Source organism: Oryza brachyantha, chromosome 12, assembly GCF_000231095.2.
Source record: "Oryza brachyantha chromosome 12, ObraRS2, whole genome shotgun sequence".
Taxonomy (NCBI): Eukaryota; Viridiplantae; Streptophyta; class Magnoliopsida; order Poales; family Poaceae; genus Oryza; species Oryza brachyantha.
This window is the reverse complement of record NC_023174.2, coordinates 11,723,679-11,743,430: the sequence shown is the minus strand read 5'-3', so window position 1 is coordinate 11,743,430 and position 19,752 is coordinate 11,723,679. Positions and strand designations below refer to the sequence as shown.

Below are 19,752 nucleotides of genomic sequence, written 5' to 3'. Positions count from 1 at the left end.
CGATCAGCCATTATGTATAGAACGGATGCTAATTAATCACCATATAATTACCTAGCTACTGGCTAGTGGCTTTGCTAACAAACTATCCGGCCTAGCTAAGCAATAGGTTAATGAAACCTGCAAAGCAACTAATCAACCAAATCAGGGGATCGATCGATCAATCAATCAGTCATCGCCGTTACCGACTAAGATTCGCTTTTCAGATATAATAATAATAGTTGTGGTTGTACTAAAACGATTAATTAACTTTTGTCTCATATTTTTTTTTCTGTTTCCTATTTTAGGATTTTCTGTATTGGTATAGATTTATTCACGAATAAATATAATTGTTTTATATATGTATCTATATTTATTATCGTATAAATAAATTTAAAACTAGAAAATTTTATAATGCAAAGCGGATGAAATAACCCATCACCTTTTCACTCTCTTCTTCTTCTTGATGTAAGCAAAATTCCTGATCCACCACTGCGAGAGATACATGAGAGCATTGAAGCAGTACTTCACCATTACTTCTGTTTTCTTTTTGGCTTTCTATTGTTTCAGACATCAAAGTCAAGGTTTACGACACCCTTTATCGCCTGCTGGTTAGCTTGTCGGCCGCACAAAATTTATATTTTGAAGTTTAATTTTTAGAGTTGATTTGGTGTTTTTTAATCCATATCAGTCTATTTTCTAGCAATTAAAAACTATTTCTTGTTTCTATATAGAGAGAGACCTATATGTCAGCATAGTGTATGAATATATAGTCTCATTTTTCATATCTATATGAGAGTGAAACTAAAAACTGTAAGGCCGCCTTTGTTTCGTCTTAGGCTTCATTCTGCTTTTTCCAAAAAAAATGTTGAAAAAGTAAAACAGATTATTTACGAACGAAAAAAATATGAAGATAGTTTTTATATATGTGTTTTTAGTGATCTAAAAATAAGGCCTAAAAAATAAACTACGATAAAAAAAACTACACCAAATTTAACTTGTGGTGTATAACTATAAGCATAAGTATAAGTGAAAAGACGTATTCCTTAGATTTATTGACTTAAGATTTTAAGCTAATTTTTCATCTTATATGGTATAGTGACTTACCAGCTTCAAGTTTTTAATAATGTGGGTGATACTTCGACTTCAAATTAAAGGAAAAAAAGAAAAACTACTCGAACCTAGTTTTCTGCTTAAGTGGCATATGGCTTTAAATAAAAATCAGTAAAAATGCTTCTCATTTGCTTAGGTTTATGTTTTTGGCTTAAAGGTTGGTTTAGAGCTAACTGTATGAGTTTTTTCACCAAAAGAAAAGAAGTGGAGTCGTTTTCACATGGCAAATAATATGATACTAGTAGTGATGAAGTCATCATACATTCGGTGCCAAATCATCCAAGTGTGCCAAAAATCCAGAGGAATGCCATTAAGTTTAATTTAAGGTCAATCACATCATTGTCTTCATATTTGTACCATGTATACTTTTTTGAGAACATACCATGTTTACTCAGCTAGCTTTACCTGCATACTTAAGCCCCCAAAAATGTTCAGAAGCTAATTAAAACAACATATATTGTTTAGAGGGACAAAATAAAAAAAACATTTACTTCTGTCACTTTCAGTGCATGTATTAGATGTACCCTTATTCCTAGTGAGATGACCAAAACCTTCAGCTTAACATATTCTTTGCCCCCATGTATACAAGTATCATCATCCTTGCAAAAGTCCACAAGAATCCAACAATTCATGGAGATCTTTTGCCCCATTTGTAAGCAACTCCCCATTCTTGAAAGAGACATTTGCAACTAATAAGGTTTGAAACGCCAATATAATAGTATGTACACATGCTTGAATTAGCATTGGCAAAGAGTAGTGCTGATAATTAATTAGATTTAGAACTTCCAAAAATACTGGTAATTAAGTAGTTGATTTCTTTTTCATTTCTTGGAAATGGCACTAGAAATTCTATTAGGTGCTACGGATTGGACATTTGGCCGTGCAAAGTTGTATTTTTTGTAAGGCTTTCTGTGAGCATCTGATCGTGGCGTTCTAACGCGACGTTGATTTGTGTCCCCCGTCCAACTGGTCGAGTCTCGTTTTCTTGACGAAAGCTGGCGAATCTGATGAGAGCAAATGGGACCTTGTAACACAAAAGGTTTACATAGTTTTTCACTTTGAATCAGCTTCATTTCTAGGAAAATTCTCTGTAATTCCTCCGTCCTTAATGGGATGGTACGTATTATAAACGCATAGACAACATACATGTGATAGGGAATGCGAATTGCGAAGAGGTGATTGTTTGATTTTTTTTATAGGAAAGCCAAACGGCGTATTTGTAAATAAAAAAATAATTTTTGAATAAAAATTTTATATACATATTATTAGCGATCTAAAAAATCAAGGTTAGAAAATAAACTTCGATAAAAAAACTCAAAATTAACTCTAAATTTAAAATTAAAATTTAATTTTTAGCTTATAAATATAAGCAAAAGCAAAAAAATGGAGGTGACAGACCGCCTCGATAGGTTTACACTCTTCAGACTCAACTCAGTACTTGTGTTTATATTTGCGTTTATATTTACGGTTAATTATTACTTTAGTAGTTGATGTGATGCTCGTTAATGTACTTCTTTTCTCTAAAAGTCACTTACTGTGGTCAACCTAGCAAGACTTTCTAATTATATCTAAATTCACATAAATGCTTATGAATTTGGATACGAACATATATACTCATTCACACATAAATCTAAAATTCTAAACCCTTGAAATGGGGGAACAAAGAGAGTACCAATTTCAAAAAGAAAACATTATCTTACATATTTTTGTGTGAGGTAAAAAAGGAAAAGACGTTTGTTCCCTCTAAAATTCGTGCACACAAGAATGTTGCATGCTAGCAGTACCTTTCTCTCTTTTCTGGTGCGCTCAGAATCTCACGAAAAACACACACACACGCGCTCACAAAAGCCCCGATCCGTTACCCTCCATCGATCAATCTCGACCGTCCATACCAAAATCCGACGGTCAGGATCTCCCCGATCTGGAGCACCCCGGCCACACGAGATGCCCGCCACACGCTCTGTAGAGAGGATCCCGGGATCCGCTGCTCCGCCTCCACCTCCTCCTCCTCTTCCCACCCTTTTACCCCGATTCGTTTTCGTGGGTCGCACCACCCTCCTCTCTCCTCTCGCTCTCTCTCTCTCTCCAGCTCCACCTTCTCCGAGGCAGCCATTCCCAAGGCTAGCAGCTAGCTCTAGCTCCAGAGCGAGGTGGCAGAAGCAGCAGCCAGACCTGCCCTGTGTAGTGGTTCCACGCGGCGGCTGCGGCGGCGGTTGTTTGGTGGTCGGTCCGGCCGGGGGTGTGGCGTTTTCTTGGTGAGTGTCCTCGTGGACGGAGCTTGGCCTGATCCGAGGGCGCGGAGGCGGCTGCCTGGGTGGGAGTTCTTGCGGGCTCGGTGGTGTTTGGTGGGGGGAGGCGTCGTGGTGGGCTCCGGCGGAATGTGGCCTCGCCGGAGCCCCGCGCCGCGCGGCGGCGCCGGATCTGGGTTTGAGCACCAAAGCTTCGGTTTTTCTTCTTCTTTTTTCCTTGCTTAACCTCTCTGTTTCTGCGGCGGTTTTTCCGGGGGAGGAGTGAGATTTGAGTGGCGTGTGCTTCGCCCGTTTCTTGTTTGAGTCTTCTGCGTTTCGTCTGCTTCAAGTGATATGAAGTTTTTTTTTTTCTGGGAGTGAAAAATCGGTTCTTTGCTGCGAATCTGGAGGCCTTGCCTCTCAGAGTGCGTCCATCCCTACAGTTTTTCTTTTTTTTTTTTTGGCCCTGTCGAGTTCTTTGATTTGAACAGCTTCTGTTTCGCAGTTGCGATTGGGAAGATGGCTCCTTTGATGTGAATTTGTTTGTATCTTTCTCTCTTGGTTACTAGCTACCATTTTTTCGGTCTCTCTTGATGTAGCTACCCTCCATACTGCCATGTCTCAATCACTGACTCTAGATCTCATGTTCTTTGCAGGCTCGTCAGACGCAGGTCTATTCACTCCTCAAAATAAGGGGGGGAAAAGTTGCTTTTTTTTTCGCTTGGAGTTGGAGAGAGAGAGGGCTCCCTGAGGCTTCGGATTCGGATAGTTTGGATGACGTCGCGGTGAAAGTTGCAAGCGATGGTGGTCTGACTGGTCTTTTCCCTTGATGTCTTTGCCGGGGATGGGATAATTTGGCGCACTATCTATCTGTCTGCTTTGATTACCTGCGTGTTGAATCTTGTCTACTTGGTTGGGGGGTGTGGTGGTGATGGGGTCGTCCGGTTGCAGCTCTGAGATAGTTGAGTTCACCGAAGAATTCGATGATACTGCGCCGGTTAGTTGCTCCAACTTGCTGCATATTAAAGTGAAGGCTGAGGAGAAAGATGGGGGGTGTCGCGATTACCCCGTGGAAGATGACCTTGAGCAGCTTCTTAAGGTGATCGACAGCAGGACATTCCGTCGGACGCTTAGTCCTGGTCAGGCTGGCGCCGATGCTCTGCGGAAGAATGGTCAGAAGAAATCAGCGAGGTCAGGGACGCCTCAAACGGCGGGCATCAGGATATCCTCCAAGCAGGTTAATATGAAGCAGGCGCTGAGGCGGCTGTGCATTTCGCAGGCATCAGAGATGGCTGCTATGAAGAGGCTGTCGATGTCACCTGGATCGTCGAGTTCATCCGAAGCAGGGACTATACACAGGCTTTATGCCTCCTTGATGGTCCAAAGCAATGATGAGAGCCATCTGCATGATGATGAAAAGATGAACCTGATTGAAATATCAATCACTCCAGAAAAGTTTAGTAAGAACTCGTCCAGAGCAACAAGCGAGTACAGCGAAGAATGTGATTTCGAGACAGCCGACGGGAGTGCAGTCACCTCCCTGCATTCTGCATCCTCTACCTCAGCTGAGATACGGAAGATCAGGATCCAAGATGTCATCAGTGGTGACCCTATAGACAGTGAGAGCTCCATGGTGGAAAATGAGAAATTAGACAAGAAAGTTTCCACAGCTACCGATGGTAGCTCTCCCAGAGCCCCTATCTTGAGCAAACCGATCACTACCTCTCGGCTTGTTAAGCCAGTCTTTCGATGCAAGACCATCAGTAAGAAGAAAGTGAAAGAAGAACCACCTTCATTGGGTACTTCCTCCAACAGTACAAAATTCTGCTCTTCAAAAGAGTCCATCTCCCTTGCATCTACCAGTTGCTCTTCAACATCCAGTATAACAAATCCCACTAGCTGTGTGGATGAAGAGAAAACAAATCTAGGTCCAGAAGAGTCTGGTGAGAAATCACTTGAATGGTTAGGAGCAGAGGAAAAAGGAGAGTGCTCCCAGAATTCAAACAGCATTAGTGAGTATGGATGTAGCACGAGTATCAGCGATGAGAGCCAGTTTGGATTATGTAGCTATAACAACAGACCTCACATGGCAAAGGATCTCCGTTGGATAACCATTCGTGAGTTGGCATTGCAACAGGGATCCTTAGGTCTTGACAATTTCAAGCTTCTGAAGAGGCTTGGTTGTGGTGACATAGGAACAGTGTATCTTGCTGAGTTGGTTGATTCAGATTGCTTGTTTGCTTTGAAGGTTATGGACATCGAGTACCTGATTAATAGAAAGAAGATGCTGCGAGCACAGGCAGAGAGGGAAATTCTAGAAATGCTTGATCACCCGTTCCTTCCAACTCTTTATGCCCATTTTACCACAGACAATCTTTCATGCTTGGTCATGGAGTACTGTCCAGGTGGTGATTTGCATGTTCTACGTCAAAGACAACCTGGGAGAAACTTTCCCGAACCAGCTGCAAGGTAAATTGTGCTAATAGTTCTACTTCTAAGTTAGAATTTAGAAGTATCAACATTTAGTACTTCAGAGGTCCATGGTTTGTGCAGTTCTGCCTTGATTTTCTTTAAGTATGCATGTGAAAATAGTTATAAATACAACCACATTGAAATACAATTACACCATATCTTCTAATACTTATTTACATCCTGTAGAAAACTGTGAATCGTTTTGCTATCTGTTCTCTATTTAGTTCTATTTGGAGTTCCAACATAAATTGTTCTTTTACCTAACAAATAGCTAAAGTGATATGTCTTCTGCATATAGTCAAATCAACAGTAGTGACAAATGTAGCATTTTATTTCTTTTTGAAATCAGTTCTAGTATGTTGTCCATGTTATTCATATACTACTGGCATTGAATATGTGCAGCGTGTGTGGAGTATGGATCATATCATGTGCTATGCTCAAGTTATCTAGATATTTTCTTCTAGGTTTTAGTGAGCCATATTTTAGATCCTTCTTCTGACTTTCCATTAATGCAGTTGTACTTTTTTATTCTTTCTCATGCATTGATAAATTTCTCACCTGTTTGTTTTTATTCCAATGTACTGATTTTGATTGTTGCTTTGCAGGTTTTATGTTGCAGAAGTTCTCCTTGCACTTGAATATCTTCACATGTTGGGGGTCATATACCGTGATCTTAAGCCAGAGAATATCCTAGTCCGTGAAGATGGTCACATTATGCTATCGGATTTTGATCTATCCCTAAGGTGCTCAGTGAACCCCGTACTCCTCCGATCATCCTCGGTAGCAGCAAACCACCAACCAAGGAAGCTTGCAGGACCTTGTGCAGAGAGCAGCTGCATCAGTTCATCATGCCAGCCTTCTTGTGCCCAAACATCTTGTTTCATGGCACGTCCTCCATTGCCAAAGCCTCGGAAACCTAAATCTTCCCACAGAAAGCTCCCTCAGCTTGTTGTAGAACCTATAGATGCACGATCCAATTCCTTTGTGGGAACTCATGAGTACCTCGCACCAGAAATCATCAAAGGGGATGGTCATGGGAGCGCCGTGGACTGGTGGACCTTTGGTGTCTTCCTATATGAACTTCTGTATGGCAAGACGCCCTTCAGAGGTCCTGGGAACGATGAAACATTGGCAAATGTGGTTTCACAGAATCTCAAGTTCCCAGAAAATCCATCTATCAGCAGTAATGCCAAAGATCTGATCAAAGGTTTGCTAGTGAAGGAGCCGGAGAACAGACTTGGATCGCTGCGGGGAGCGGCTGAAATCAAGCAACATCCATTCTTTGAAGGCTTGAATTGGGCCTTGATAAGATCTGCCGCTCCACCAGAGACACGGCCTTGTGATGTCGTGACTCTCGCGACAGCGAAGAAGAAGAAAGAAGGCAAGTGCCTGGAGTTCAGGAGCAACTCTGAGGACCTGGAGTTTGAAGTTTTTTAGTGAGGTATTGGTACAGTTTAGCACTCTTCCTGCCAATAGAGTCTACATTTTTCCTTTTGGGTAGCCAAAGGCTGGGGGTGTACATGTAGATTCTTGTATTTCAGTTACTGCTTTGTACCTGTTAATAGATCACTAAATTGAAAGGATATGGTGAAAGCTGAAGTCATCATTATTGCTGCATAAGGATCACTGCATATTGGAGACTACAGTAAATTTGATCTAACACTGACGGCTATACACTTGTTCTGCAGTCATGACACAGCTGGATCATGTAGCTTTGCTGCTCTTTTCTTGCTAACTGCTTGACTTTCTTGTCGAAGTTACAAGCAATTTAGTTGTGTATATGCAAATGACAATGTTTCTCCAGCTACAGTGAACCCAGGAAAGCAACCTGACAATGGTAAAAACCGTAAAAATTTACTTTTGGGAGATCAGCTAAGAGGACATCAATTCCCATGAGAATTTTCTTTCTGAAGAGAAGTGCACGAATTCTGTGCGAAAGAAAAAAAATCAGCTCAAATTAACAGGGAAAAAAACTGAAGAAGAATCACCAAACGATCAAATTATTGGGACTTCTGCAGTGCATCTTTGTCTGGTTCCTCCCTAGGATTCTGCTGCTGTCCATGGCATCATTGCCACTTGTCTCTTTGTATCCAATCAGATGCATGTACTCTATCCACATGTCTAGGCACCCAATGCTGCAGCTGCACATGTGTGCATGCAGTGTCACAACATCAGATCCAGCATTTTTCAGTTAAGCAATTGTTTTTTGTTTTCTTTGAATCAATCCTGGCCATGGTCAGATCACCTTTGAAGTGCTCATTATTCAGGATACTCACTAGCTGTATTTTTCAGGTATTTGAAAGAGCAATTAAGATGCATCACATATTTCACGATTCAAGCAGAGCCAGAGGAATGCCATCCAAGAACTCAATTCATTTCACATCTTCTCTGGTAGGCCAGCACTTCAACCAACCATTCCTGAACTGTCGAAATAGCTCCAGTGGAATGAAAAGGACCCTTGCTTCATTCCTTGTTCATATGAAAACTGAAAACTATCATTCATGAGCATTGGCCGACAGTACACATGGGAAAAAAAAAACATAATCATACAGTAACCAAAATGGGAGATGCATATCGTGATGCTTTTCTTCCCCCCTGAATTTTCTAAAATTTTACATAGTTTTTGAGTGGTTTATACTGTTTCTCTGAATTAGTGGTTTTCACCTGATATTTCTATGTGCAGGTGTCCTTTCATTTTACAGGAGTTTAAGAAACTCAACTCCAAGGCAGATCTGAAGGCCGAAAAGCCGGCCTTGCCTTTTGTGCTTTAGGCATGGAATTGTTCAGAAGATAGTGGTGGCCATGAGGGCCTTTAGAAGGTTCAGCTATATTCTTATCACAGTGTCCATGCAGATCACTTTTGTAGGATCCAATGAGGAAATATCCACTCCACTTTTAAAACTAGTTTAGGGGTGTGGATAAAAGGTTAAGTACAACCCTTGTGCAGATCCATCACCCATGTTCCTGTAATGATTTAGCCCTATGACCCCTAAGACAATATTCTGGTGGTGCTTTACATTAGCGTGTGGGTTATCTAAATGGGCTGTTTATAGGACAATGGTTGCCTGGATGACGAGGCAAAGAAGACTTTAAACTTGTTTATTTTAGATCAATTTGCATGAGGTAAAAGCATATTTTTAAATTTCATCCATTAATGCTGTGGTTCACATATGGTATTCAAGATAATTACGGGGTGATTGTTTGGCTTTTTCAATGCAAATAAAAAATAATTTGTGAATAAAACTTTTAATACATATTCTTAGTGATCTTAAAACCAAAGTTGAAAAATAAACTTCAGTGAAAAATCCCGAAATCAACTTCAGATTTAATATTGAAAATTTAAATTTTGACTCGTACGCATGACAAGAAGCGAAAAGATGAGTGTAAGTATTATTGTAGAAGCTAGCCAGCTATACCAGCAAGCATGTAAAGTTTTATGCAGCCTTAATAAAATACTGCCTGGTATGCTCTTCATTTTTCCTTAGAAACTGGATCAACTGAGTATTATTCTCTCTCTAGGTTTTATATATGAGGAAATTCTTCAGAAGAACACCAGTCTTCAACCACATGCAGAAGCATCAACTACTCAATCTAAAGCGATGTCAAGGACCAAAATGAAGGTAGGAGTAAGACAGGTTGGCTGTGATTAGCAAGGAGTCCTCCTTGTAGGCCTCACAAGTCAAAAGAACAACCTTTACGGGTTTGTCCGGTGAGTTTAAGATTTTAAGTAGCTGTCGAGAAGTTAACTTTTCATAATCTGAAAAGTTAGGTTTTTTTTTAATTTTGACTTATAGTTTATTTTCTAAACTCTACATCTAGAGCTTCTCAAAATCTGGGCAAGAATTTGAATTATTTAGGAAGCTATAAATTATAGGAGAATCTGCGGGGACAAAAAGTTTATCCAAACAAGCCCTACATTACTCAACAAATCGATACTCACTCTATTTGAAAAAAGAGTATTAGCTTTTACATAGTCTCGTATCTTATTGTTTGACTATTAATTTCTTTCCTAATGTATTACTATATTATAAAATTAACGCCACGTGGAAGTATTTTCAAATACCAGTCTACCGGTACTACATGCATGACACAAAAGACCTATATCGTAGCTCAATTATTAGTCAAGATTTTCAAATGTTGACTTTACAAAAAAAAAAGGACGTCTTATGTTTTCCAACCAAGGGAGTATTATCAATAATGAAATGCTGATGTGTGCATCGAACACCATAATGAGAGGCCTGGAGTCAAATTCGAAAAACTGGAAAATTTACCGTGGAAAGTGTTTCTCGAAAACCATACTTGCGCATATCCATTCTGGCCGTGTTCTCCCCCCCCCTCACCCCCACAAACTCAGATTCTCTCGTTTTTCACGAGCACACTTCTCTTACTGCTAAACATGTATTTTTAAGAAAATTGCTTTAAAAATTACATTAATCTATTTTATAATTTTTATAATTAACAATTAATTAATCGTGTATTGATCTGTTACTACGTTTTTCGTGCCGGATAAGAAAACATATGTCGAACGCGGCCTCTGTTGCTTCTGCAGCATGTTTGTAGAACAGATTCTAAAGGTGTCTAAAAAATCTTTGCTTCACTTCTAGTGAGACCATTGCTGGACCTCTCTGAAGGAAAGAAAATGGCAGCTCAATGAAGCAATTACTGAATTACCTGGCAGCTAAAGTGGAACACAATTACTGAATTACACTGATGACTGGTAAACATACTATTCGGCAACTATCTCGATTCACCTATTTGATCTGACTAGACGAGTTACAACTGTATGGCAGACAGGCTACTATCAGTAAACAGTGCTCACAGTCACTACACAAGAAACCACGGCACCTGAATTACTAGTAAATGTAGTAGTTAATCGTCTCAAACACGAATCTGTTTTTAACTGCGTTTTCTGTAACACAGGGGGTGTTTGGATCCTCTAAACTTTTTTAAGTCCTGTTATATCGAATGTTTAGATATTAATTAGAAGTATTAAATATAGACTATCAATAAAACTCACCTCATACTAAAGACTATTTCATGAGACGAATCTATTGAGCCTAATTAGTCCATGATTAGCAAATGTGATGCTACAGTAAACATTTGCTAATCGTGGATTAATTAGGCTTAAAAAATTTGTCTAATGAAATAGTTTTTATTTATGCAATTAGTTTTGTTATCGGTCTATATTTAATACTCCTAATTAACGTCCAAACATTCGATGTAACAAGAGACTACAAAAAAGTCTCTGGATCCAAACGGTCACACAATTCACCATGATAGGAATCGCACCTATCTTTTCACTTCTATTTATGCTTATAAACCAAAATTTAAATTTACGACCTTAATTTTGAAGTTGACTTTGAGGTTTTTTCACCGAATTTATTTTTTAGCCTTCGCTTTTAGATTGCTACAAATACATATATAGAATTTTACTTATGTTTTTTTTCATTTGTAAATATGTCGTTTGATTTTTTTTATAAAAAAACAAACAATCACATTCAATATCTTGTGATGAAAATCTTGTTATTTACTGCGTTGAGGACCAAATATGCTACACACAATGGAACAAGAGGGCTTGGTATATATTTAGTGCATAGCATTAATCGATACATCCAGTCTTTCTGATGAAAAAAAACATGTCACTCTAATCTCTGAACATCAACCACGAAATCCTGAAGAGCTACAGTGGAAGATCGAGTCCTTCCCCACTTTTACACAGTCTGAATAATACCCTTGACCAGCACCTGAAAAATTTAAGAGCCCTCTAATTCATCACTACACAATTAAGCAGTCAAAAAATCATATTAACATGAGAGCTTACGAAGCAAAGCAGGTTTAATTGTACTTAGCGAGGACTAGCAACAATTTCATACCAGTTCGACAATGAAGACCCCAATGAGGCCAGTCATGCAGGCCCTGGAATTCCAAATCTCTGCAGGCTTGGTGAACCCTAGGAATGGCCCACTGAGCTTGGGTTGATCCCTTGGCACCACAACCTGGAAGACAGAAACCAGGGGTAGCATAAAGAAATGGATCATGCTCACAAATCTGGATGAGATATCAAAATGATCATTTATCATTTCGCTTATACTTATAAGCTAAATTTTGAATTTTAAAACTTAAATTTAGAGTTAATTTTAGAATTTTTTTTTCATCGTTGTTTATTTTCAGCATTTGCTTTAGATCACTAAGTATACACATAAAAGTTATACCATAAATTATTTTTAGTCATTAATAATTTGATTCGCTTAGGCTTAATTTCAACAACTGGGTAAGAAAGGCACCTATGTATTTCTCTGGCCGCTTTGCTGCCCTAGCTCTGACAGTTGTTGCCCTTGCTGAGATGGCAGCAGCATTGCTCTGGAATATCTTGACCTTGAGGGGTTGGATTACCGAGAGATGATTGCACTGTGGAGAACTGGAGATTACTGGCATTTTTCTTGGATTTCCTTTTATTTTCTTCCCTCTATCGGTTTGAGTCATCCTCCTCTCGCTCAAATGGATGTAGACCAAGTGACAAACCACAGAATTGAATTTCAAAAAGAACACAGAATTGGTGCAATGCAAAGGTGCATCATGCAAGCCTCATCATCTCGCTTTTGCTTATGCTTATAAGCCAAATTTTGAATTATCTTAAATTTGGTATTGATTTTGAAATATTTTTGTCGTAGTTTATTTTTTAGTCTGCTTTCAGATTTCAAAGAACACGTATATATAATTTTCATTCATGAATTATTTTTCATTTGCAAATATGGTGATTGGTTTTTTCGTTGGAAAAGCAAAGGCCACACCTCCGGCTTCTCACGGAACTTGTGACCACATAGATATCAACGGTTTATACTTGCAAGGGATTTTATAGGGGGCTTTTCACTAGAAAGTGTTTGTTCTTTAAGGGAAAATTTTAAAAGCAAGGTATGTTTCAAACTAATGGCATGCAAAGGTATTTGGATATGAACTTTGCAAGGGAGAAAAAAAGATATATTGTCCACCTCTCAACTCTTAGTCAGGTTTCATGCTGGAATTGCAGAATACAATTAAGATCGGTCCGTCCTTCAACCTTGAAAACCGTTTAAAAGTTATTTTGACAATAGGCTTGCTTGTTACAGAGGATCCTGGTTGCTCACACCGTACCCCAGTTATCATTTGCCATACTGGATTAGAGTTTACCATTTTCTCTATACGGAATTGTCGCTTGCTCTATATAGTCTACTATCTTTGTATCTTAAGGTAATAGCCAGTAGGTAACACGGGATCATCGGCATATCGCGAGGGATTTGATTTTTCAATACTCGTAAGATTGAGGTTCAATTCTTTGAAATCCTAGCCCACTGTTATTGACTTAGATAGTCCCATATATCATACTCACGAGTGTCAATATAAACAATTGGCTAACAAAAAAGTGTCAAATCATCGAATTTGTCCCGTATCATGGAGCTGATACCAAATACTCCTACCTTGTCCGGTTCTCATTTTATGTGATGGGACAACAAACAGAAATTGGAAGCATTGCCGTAACTGCAACCTGCTCCGCCGTCTGTCCTCTACTTTGTGCAGGTTTAACCTGCAGGTACTTGCTGTGACTAATGAGCGACAAACTCCCTCAGTTCCACCCCATAGCACTTGCTGGTTTTATTAGGTTTATATATATGTTAATAAATTTAAACATATATAAAAAAATATACATTGATCAATTAATAAATCTAGACAGCCAAATCTTACCATATGAAACAGAGAGTAACTAACATCAGACCAAATTTTAATGTAGCTCAGGAAAAGCAAACAACATTATGGCATAGCCAATGACAAAATCACCGTGAGCACCAACACGCAGCATTTGTCAGCATTGCATACGTGCCTGACTATACCAGGCGTCCGTCAAATACCAAGAGTAGCATTACTGACACAACTCCGATATACATTAATTTTGCGACACAAGTAGAAACGGTTAATTTCCTACCACTAAAGTTTGTGCTAAAACAAAGTTATTAGCTACATCCTCCCTGATTTCAAAAAAATGGTGGACAACGATTGGATCCCAGCCCACATGGATAGACACATCTGCTGCGTGAAAAATGTACATGCAGTCATGTACTTTACATGAACAACCCAAGCCTGACTGACTCTCTGAGGACATCTATAGGTAGGTGCAGCTCACGAAACAGGCATGCTTAATTTCATAGGGGGAAAAAGCTGAGGAATTACACTACACAGGCTAAGCAGATAAAAAAGAATGCTGTACTAGTGTAACATATATTGACATGTACAAGATCAACAGCACCGGCAGCAAATTATATCACGGCATGTGTAGGGAGCAGCTCTAGCTTCCAACTCTTCAAGTGGTGGCACAGCTTCCAGAACATATCCCTTCTCTCTGGAGAAGCAGAAGTCGTAGATGTTCCTACAGATGCCTTTACTAAATGGATGAACTTTGTCGGGTATACCCCTGCAAATGATACAGCTCGAATGCATCACCTGATCGCAATAATAAGTCAACATAACCGAAATCATCCCTAAATATTCCATACCTCAAGTAAAATATCCGCTTCCTTCTGGCAACTTCGTAGGTTGTTTGATTCGTAAGAGCGATGTAACTGAGAGATTAGAAAACATGCATTATTATACACACAGTGTTGCTGATTTGGGCTTTGCAATAGTCAAAAGGATATAAACCAGCTCAAAGGAAAGCAAAATAAGCTCTGATGATGTGCACGAATAATCTACTTCTAAGTTCTGACTTTAGTGATTTCAAATCACATTTAGAAAAGATAGGCATTGACCTATAAATTCAACAAAAACTAAGGCTATGTTGCATTTCTTTGTTTTGTCTGAGTAGCTGTTTGGATTATCGGAGAAGACACTCAATTAGCGCATGGTTAATTAACTATTATAAACTTGAAAATTAGGTTGGTTTGTTTTTTTAAAAGAAAAATGTATATGGAATTTACTTTTTCCAAAGCAGTGATAATTTAATAGTAGCTAGTAGCTGAAATTAACAGAGCTTAAATGTGGAGCTACTGTTTTGTCATTTTTTTAGCAACTAAACGCTTGTCATACCAGGACTACTTACGTGTGAAAAATCAACAATAGCAGCAAGAATATGAGAATAAAGATCAACACAGCCACCAGGATTACGCCAATAAAATCCTTCCACCTGCAATTGCAGTAAAGAAGGTGCTCAGATGAGGAAAAAAAGGGGGAAATGGAGTTCAATCAAAAGGATTAAAGCAACATCGCCGGATCAATGATGTTGAAAGGGAATGGTACATCATACCAGGCCTTGTCAATGTCTAAATGTAATGAGTCGATGTACAGAGCAACTGTCCAGATACATAGGATTGTTTCTTCAAATATGTACCACCTAAGAAAGAATTTTTTTAATTGTTAGGTGATTTTAAGAACAGGATTTTAATAGTGGCATGGCACAAGGTAATACTACAATATTCACATCGCAGCATATCCTGTGTATAGTGTAAAAAAGGTAGCTATGTGCATAGATAGATCAAATATCACCATTTAAAATAGAGTCATGAAAGGTGCTCCTAAATAATTGAACCCTTGAGCAATCATAGAATTTGAAGGTCAAACATACCGCAAGGGACGGGTGCATCAAATTGGTGTATCCAACGAATTATAATTTTAATGAAGTTCGCTTTGCAACTTGAATGCAAAAGTTGGTGTGTATATTTACAAGGCAGTCCTATATTTCACTTTACATTCACCAGAAGTCTTATCATAATGCAGACATGGAATAGAACTTTTCAAATCCTTAACCAACCAGATCCTCATAATTTTTTAGTTCAGTCATATATCCACATTAGAATAAGGGAAGAAAAAATTTAAAAAGCACACTTTATGCCACATGCTTAGGAACAAATAGAACTGCTGTGCAAAACAGTGTTTATGCAGTGTGCATAGTAAACAACCAAGTGCAATAGAAACCCTAATGATACCTGCAGGCTGCTGCACAATTATTATGTAAGCTTGCAAAATATTCACATGCCAAGACTCACCAAAACCTGCAGTGGTTCTTTTTCCCAATGCATGTTCCAAGCCAAACACAGTGATGATCAAACTGAAGGACACATTTGTCACAGTCATGGCAGTGCCTGGTACGAGGTGGCTGTAGATTGCAGAGAAAAATGAACTCAAGCAATTAGCAACTTGCGAAAATGCAAGGGACAAGACAACTCGAATCAATATAGCAAAACGGTATTTCAGAAAAGGAAAACCTAAAGTAATAGGGAAGCATTAGTCCACTTTGTAAAATTCACAGTTGTGTATCCAAGACATTGCTAAGTGCTAATTACTCCAACTAATCATCAAGTTGTAAATGTCCTCACAAGTCAAAATGGTCTTCAGAAACATAGATGGAACTTTGAACAGGAATAGAATGGACGATTGAGCCTAGTATAAGAATGCAAGACTGTCAGAAGACTACTTTAATTGTATTATCAAATGCAACCACTTTTCCCGCAATTCCATCTGAAATGTCACAGACCAGCATAGCAAATTATGAAAATTTAGTCGAACATATTTGTGCATTTTGCAATACGGAGTACACACTTAGTGTGTAGTACAGTTACTACTATTTTAACTGATGAGTGATAATTGTAATAAAACATTCTAAGTACAGGAGCTTTAGTGCTTGAAGTTTAGAGGTACAGGAGCTTTAGTGCTTAGAGTTTAGAGGAGAATGACTACCTGAATAACCCTGCAGTAAGTGCAAGTCCAATCCCTACAATACAATAGAATAGTATCATCCAGATAACAGTGAGAAGACAAACAAAAAGAAGTATATTGTTGAAAATATGTTTGAAATGATGTTTTCTTCTCAAGACTTAGAACTTTACCTGCTACCTGACCCAGAGGGGTATAAATCTGCAACTCGCTGCAACCATGATGATGTAGAAGTACCCGGATTAAGCTTCTGCTGTTGAGGGAGGCTCAAAGGGGAATTTAAGCTTCCATTGTTTGGACTTGATTGTCTTTTCTTAATCATCAAAAAAGCACACAAGCAAAAGTATAAATATCAGCTTATACTCAGTTCCGAACAGTACCATTCTGTGGATTAAGACATTACTTCGAAAGAGTAGCAGTATTGATGTAGGTTGCGTGCATCGTGGACTCAGCTTTCATCGCATCAATAACATATCTGATAGCACACAAACCCAAAATACAAAATCAAACACTTGACAAATTCAATCAATGACATCCCCGGTGAACGAGAATGAATTCAGGAAACTCCATACCCAGGAGATGAACCAGCTGTGTAGAAATACTGCACCATGGTGATCAAAACAAGCGCTCCATATGCCCCTATGTACCTGCAACCAAATGACGCAAAAGAGAGATCCCGCCTCTTAAAAACATGTACTGAAGTCTAAATTCATCACAAGTTAGAGCACAACTTGCAGTTGCAGATATGAAAAAAGAATCACAATGTGATCAGATCTCCCATATGGATCCTAGAGCTAAAATTTTCCGCTCCATGTTCTCTCACGATGTATAATTTATGTTGAGCCTTTTGCTGTACAGTTGATCCGATGCAAGCGAAAGGTACTTTTGACTCGAATCAGATCAGACCGTAAGCTGAAAAGGGCGAAACAAATGTACTGCCACCTAGCGCCCGAAGAAAATCTTCTGCGGAACAGCCAAATCCACAGATCACCCAAAACCTACAGAACTCCGGCGCCCTAAATTGAGCTCAACCCGAGCGCAAATGGAGCTTTCTCGGTGAAATCGTGGGGTGGGGGCGAGAAATCGTACCAGGGCTCCTCGCGGATTCGCCTGTCAAGCGTCGGATCGAGCAGGAAGACGGCGCCGACGAAGACGACGTGCATCAGGAGCACCATAGACCTCAAGCTCATCGCCGACGACCTCCTCGCTGCGCGACGAAACCCCCCACAAACACTTAGACTTAAAAAAAACACACAAACACATACACACATGGAGCACGGGATCAAAATCGAGCCGAATGAGGGGGGCGCACTTCGGTCGGAGAAGCGGATGCCAGGCTCCGCGGCGGACGTGGACGCCATTGCCGACGCGATCGCGAGGGCGCGGCGGCGGCGACGGCGACGGAGACGGAGACGACGCTTCTGGTGGAGAAGGATCGTGCGGGTGTGTCTGACAGCTAGTACTAATCCGGATGGTGATGTACGGGCCAGCCGGCCCATGAGGCCGGAAAATTTGGCCCAGCCCAACAATTGACAGCCACCCCTTTTTTTGCAAGGTCTCGATCATTTACATGGACCCACTTCTCATTCCATTTGTGGGAATTTGATGATTTATAAACCGTCCCCAACGAGCGAAAGGTTCATGTTTGAACATGATGAATCACTTCGTGCCGACCTGTTTGCCCATAAACTTTCCTGCCTCATATGAGAATGGAAAACTGGAAGATTTTCTGCGTCGGTGGATGAAGAATCACGAACATAAGAATTTTAGGTTTAGCATGTTCCCAGAAAGAAGATACTTTTTTTCCATTCGAGAAACGAGGAGCACGACTGAAGTGGCTATACATACAAATCCATTTACGGATCTATATGCTCGTGCTCAGGCACATTCTCGAAAGAAGTGATTCTTCATGTATTTCTGGCTGTTACCCATTTATGCTCTTGAAGGCATGGAGTTGAATATTGTTTTCAGGTTTCAACTCAACGCTAAGACGTGGAAACGTCACCCATCATGAGTACATCCAAGTGGGAAAGTCGGTCTTAATCAAATTTATCTCTTTGAGGATATTGGCTATATAATTTGAAGAAAGAAAAGCTCATAATCAGCAGAGATATCTACAGGCTTGGTCATCGCTTTGACTTCTTCCGAATGCTTTCGTGCTATTTTACAACTGTTGGGTTTTATATTAGCTCAATGGTAACGTATATAGGGCAGTAGCATGCATTATATTTGTTACTGTACAGTTGGCCGTCATGCATATTTTTTCATGTTCTTGTCTTAATGTTGTGCAGATGGTTGTCATAATAGTGTATACCCCTTTTTTTTCATCTTCCTCGTCGCTCTTGGGTTGTGTTGTTCAGATTTAGAGCGTGCTTCGCTATGGGTAAAAAATATTTTATAAAATTTTATTAAAATATATGGCATATATACGTCATGTGCAAATAATTTAATAAATAGTTGAGCTCCATAAAAACTGTTGGAATTAAGACATACTTAGCCACTAATTTAATTCCAAACATAATCATTTGCATAACAGAATTAACAATAATTAATTCTACTGCAAGATTAGCTAATAGACTTAACAAATCAATCATTGCAGTATATATTCATACCACCTATCAGGCTAGCTAGTGAACGAAACATAATTAAGCAAACCAGCATGCATGTCATTAGGCTATTTAGATGGTAATCTAGCCACAATATTTTAATCTAAAAGGAACAGTACCATACATAAAGGTACGTAACAATTCTGAACTAGACAACAACTGAATTCAGTGAGATGGATTGAAGGATTCAGCACATATGTAATCACTGCACAGATCGATGTAGATCAACCTCTCGATGCAGTGCAGTCACTGGAGTGATTCGACGAAGACGAAGACGAACCTTCACCTCACGTGCAGGTACTGCAAAACTAAGAAGAAGATCGAGTTGTTGACGACGTTGAGCGGCCGCGTATATTTACGCTGCCCAGAAACCTTTACACCGCCCCCGTGCAGGTGCGTACGCGGCGAAGGCTCGAAGACACCGCTCGTCGGGATGCTCGCTGCACGACGAGCACCATGGCCGGTTCAGATCGTACGGCGACGCAGCACGATGACAATGGAGAAAGCAGTGAGAAGCAGAGACTATTGTTCTGTGTATCTACAAGGACGTCTCCTTGACTCATATATATATATATATATAGAGAGAGCTTATCACAAAATGGTAGTATTTCCTCTCATCTGTCATTCCGTTGCGTCTAGGCCGGATCGATTGCACGAGATACGCTGCTGCCGCAACAGCC

At 39.6% G+C, this 19,752-nt stretch overlaps 2 protein-coding genes across 2 annotated transcripts; one reads left to right on the top strand and one right to left on the bottom strand.

Moving 5' to 3' along the window:
• The first annotated feature begins 3,142 nt into the window (after positions 1-3,142).
• On the top strand, positions 3,143-7,389 carry LOC102718318 (serine/threonine-protein kinase D6PKL1-like). The gene is made up of 3 exons (XM_006663955.3): positions 3,143-3,344; positions 3,974-5,786; positions 6,395-7,389. The coding sequence occupies exons 2-3, from the start codon at positions 4,249-4,251 to the stop codon at positions 7,224-7,226; spliced, it is 2,370 nt and encodes a 789-aa protein (XP_006664018.1). The 5' UTR covers positions 3,143-3,344; positions 3,974-4,248; the 3' UTR covers positions 7,227-7,389.
• A 6,469-nt stretch (positions 7,390-13,858) lies between these two features.
• On the bottom strand, positions 13,859-17,879 carry LOC102718038 (protein S-acyltransferase 10). Its single transcript, XM_006663954.2, has 11 exons — positions 17,779-17,879; positions 17,556-17,673; positions 17,039-17,113; positions 16,870-16,941; positions 16,640-16,774; positions 16,491-16,524; positions 15,800-15,909; positions 15,061-15,147; positions 14,857-14,940; positions 14,315-14,380; positions 13,859-14,232 (listed from the first exon to the last, which is right to left on the bottom strand). Exons 1-11 carry the CDS (start codon positions 17,825-17,827, stop codon positions 14,058-14,060), a joined length of 1,005 nt encoding a protein of 334 aa, XP_006664017.2. The 5' UTR covers positions 17,828-17,879; the 3' UTR covers positions 13,859-14,057.
• Between the last annotated feature and the right edge of the window lie 1,873 nt (positions 17,880-19,752).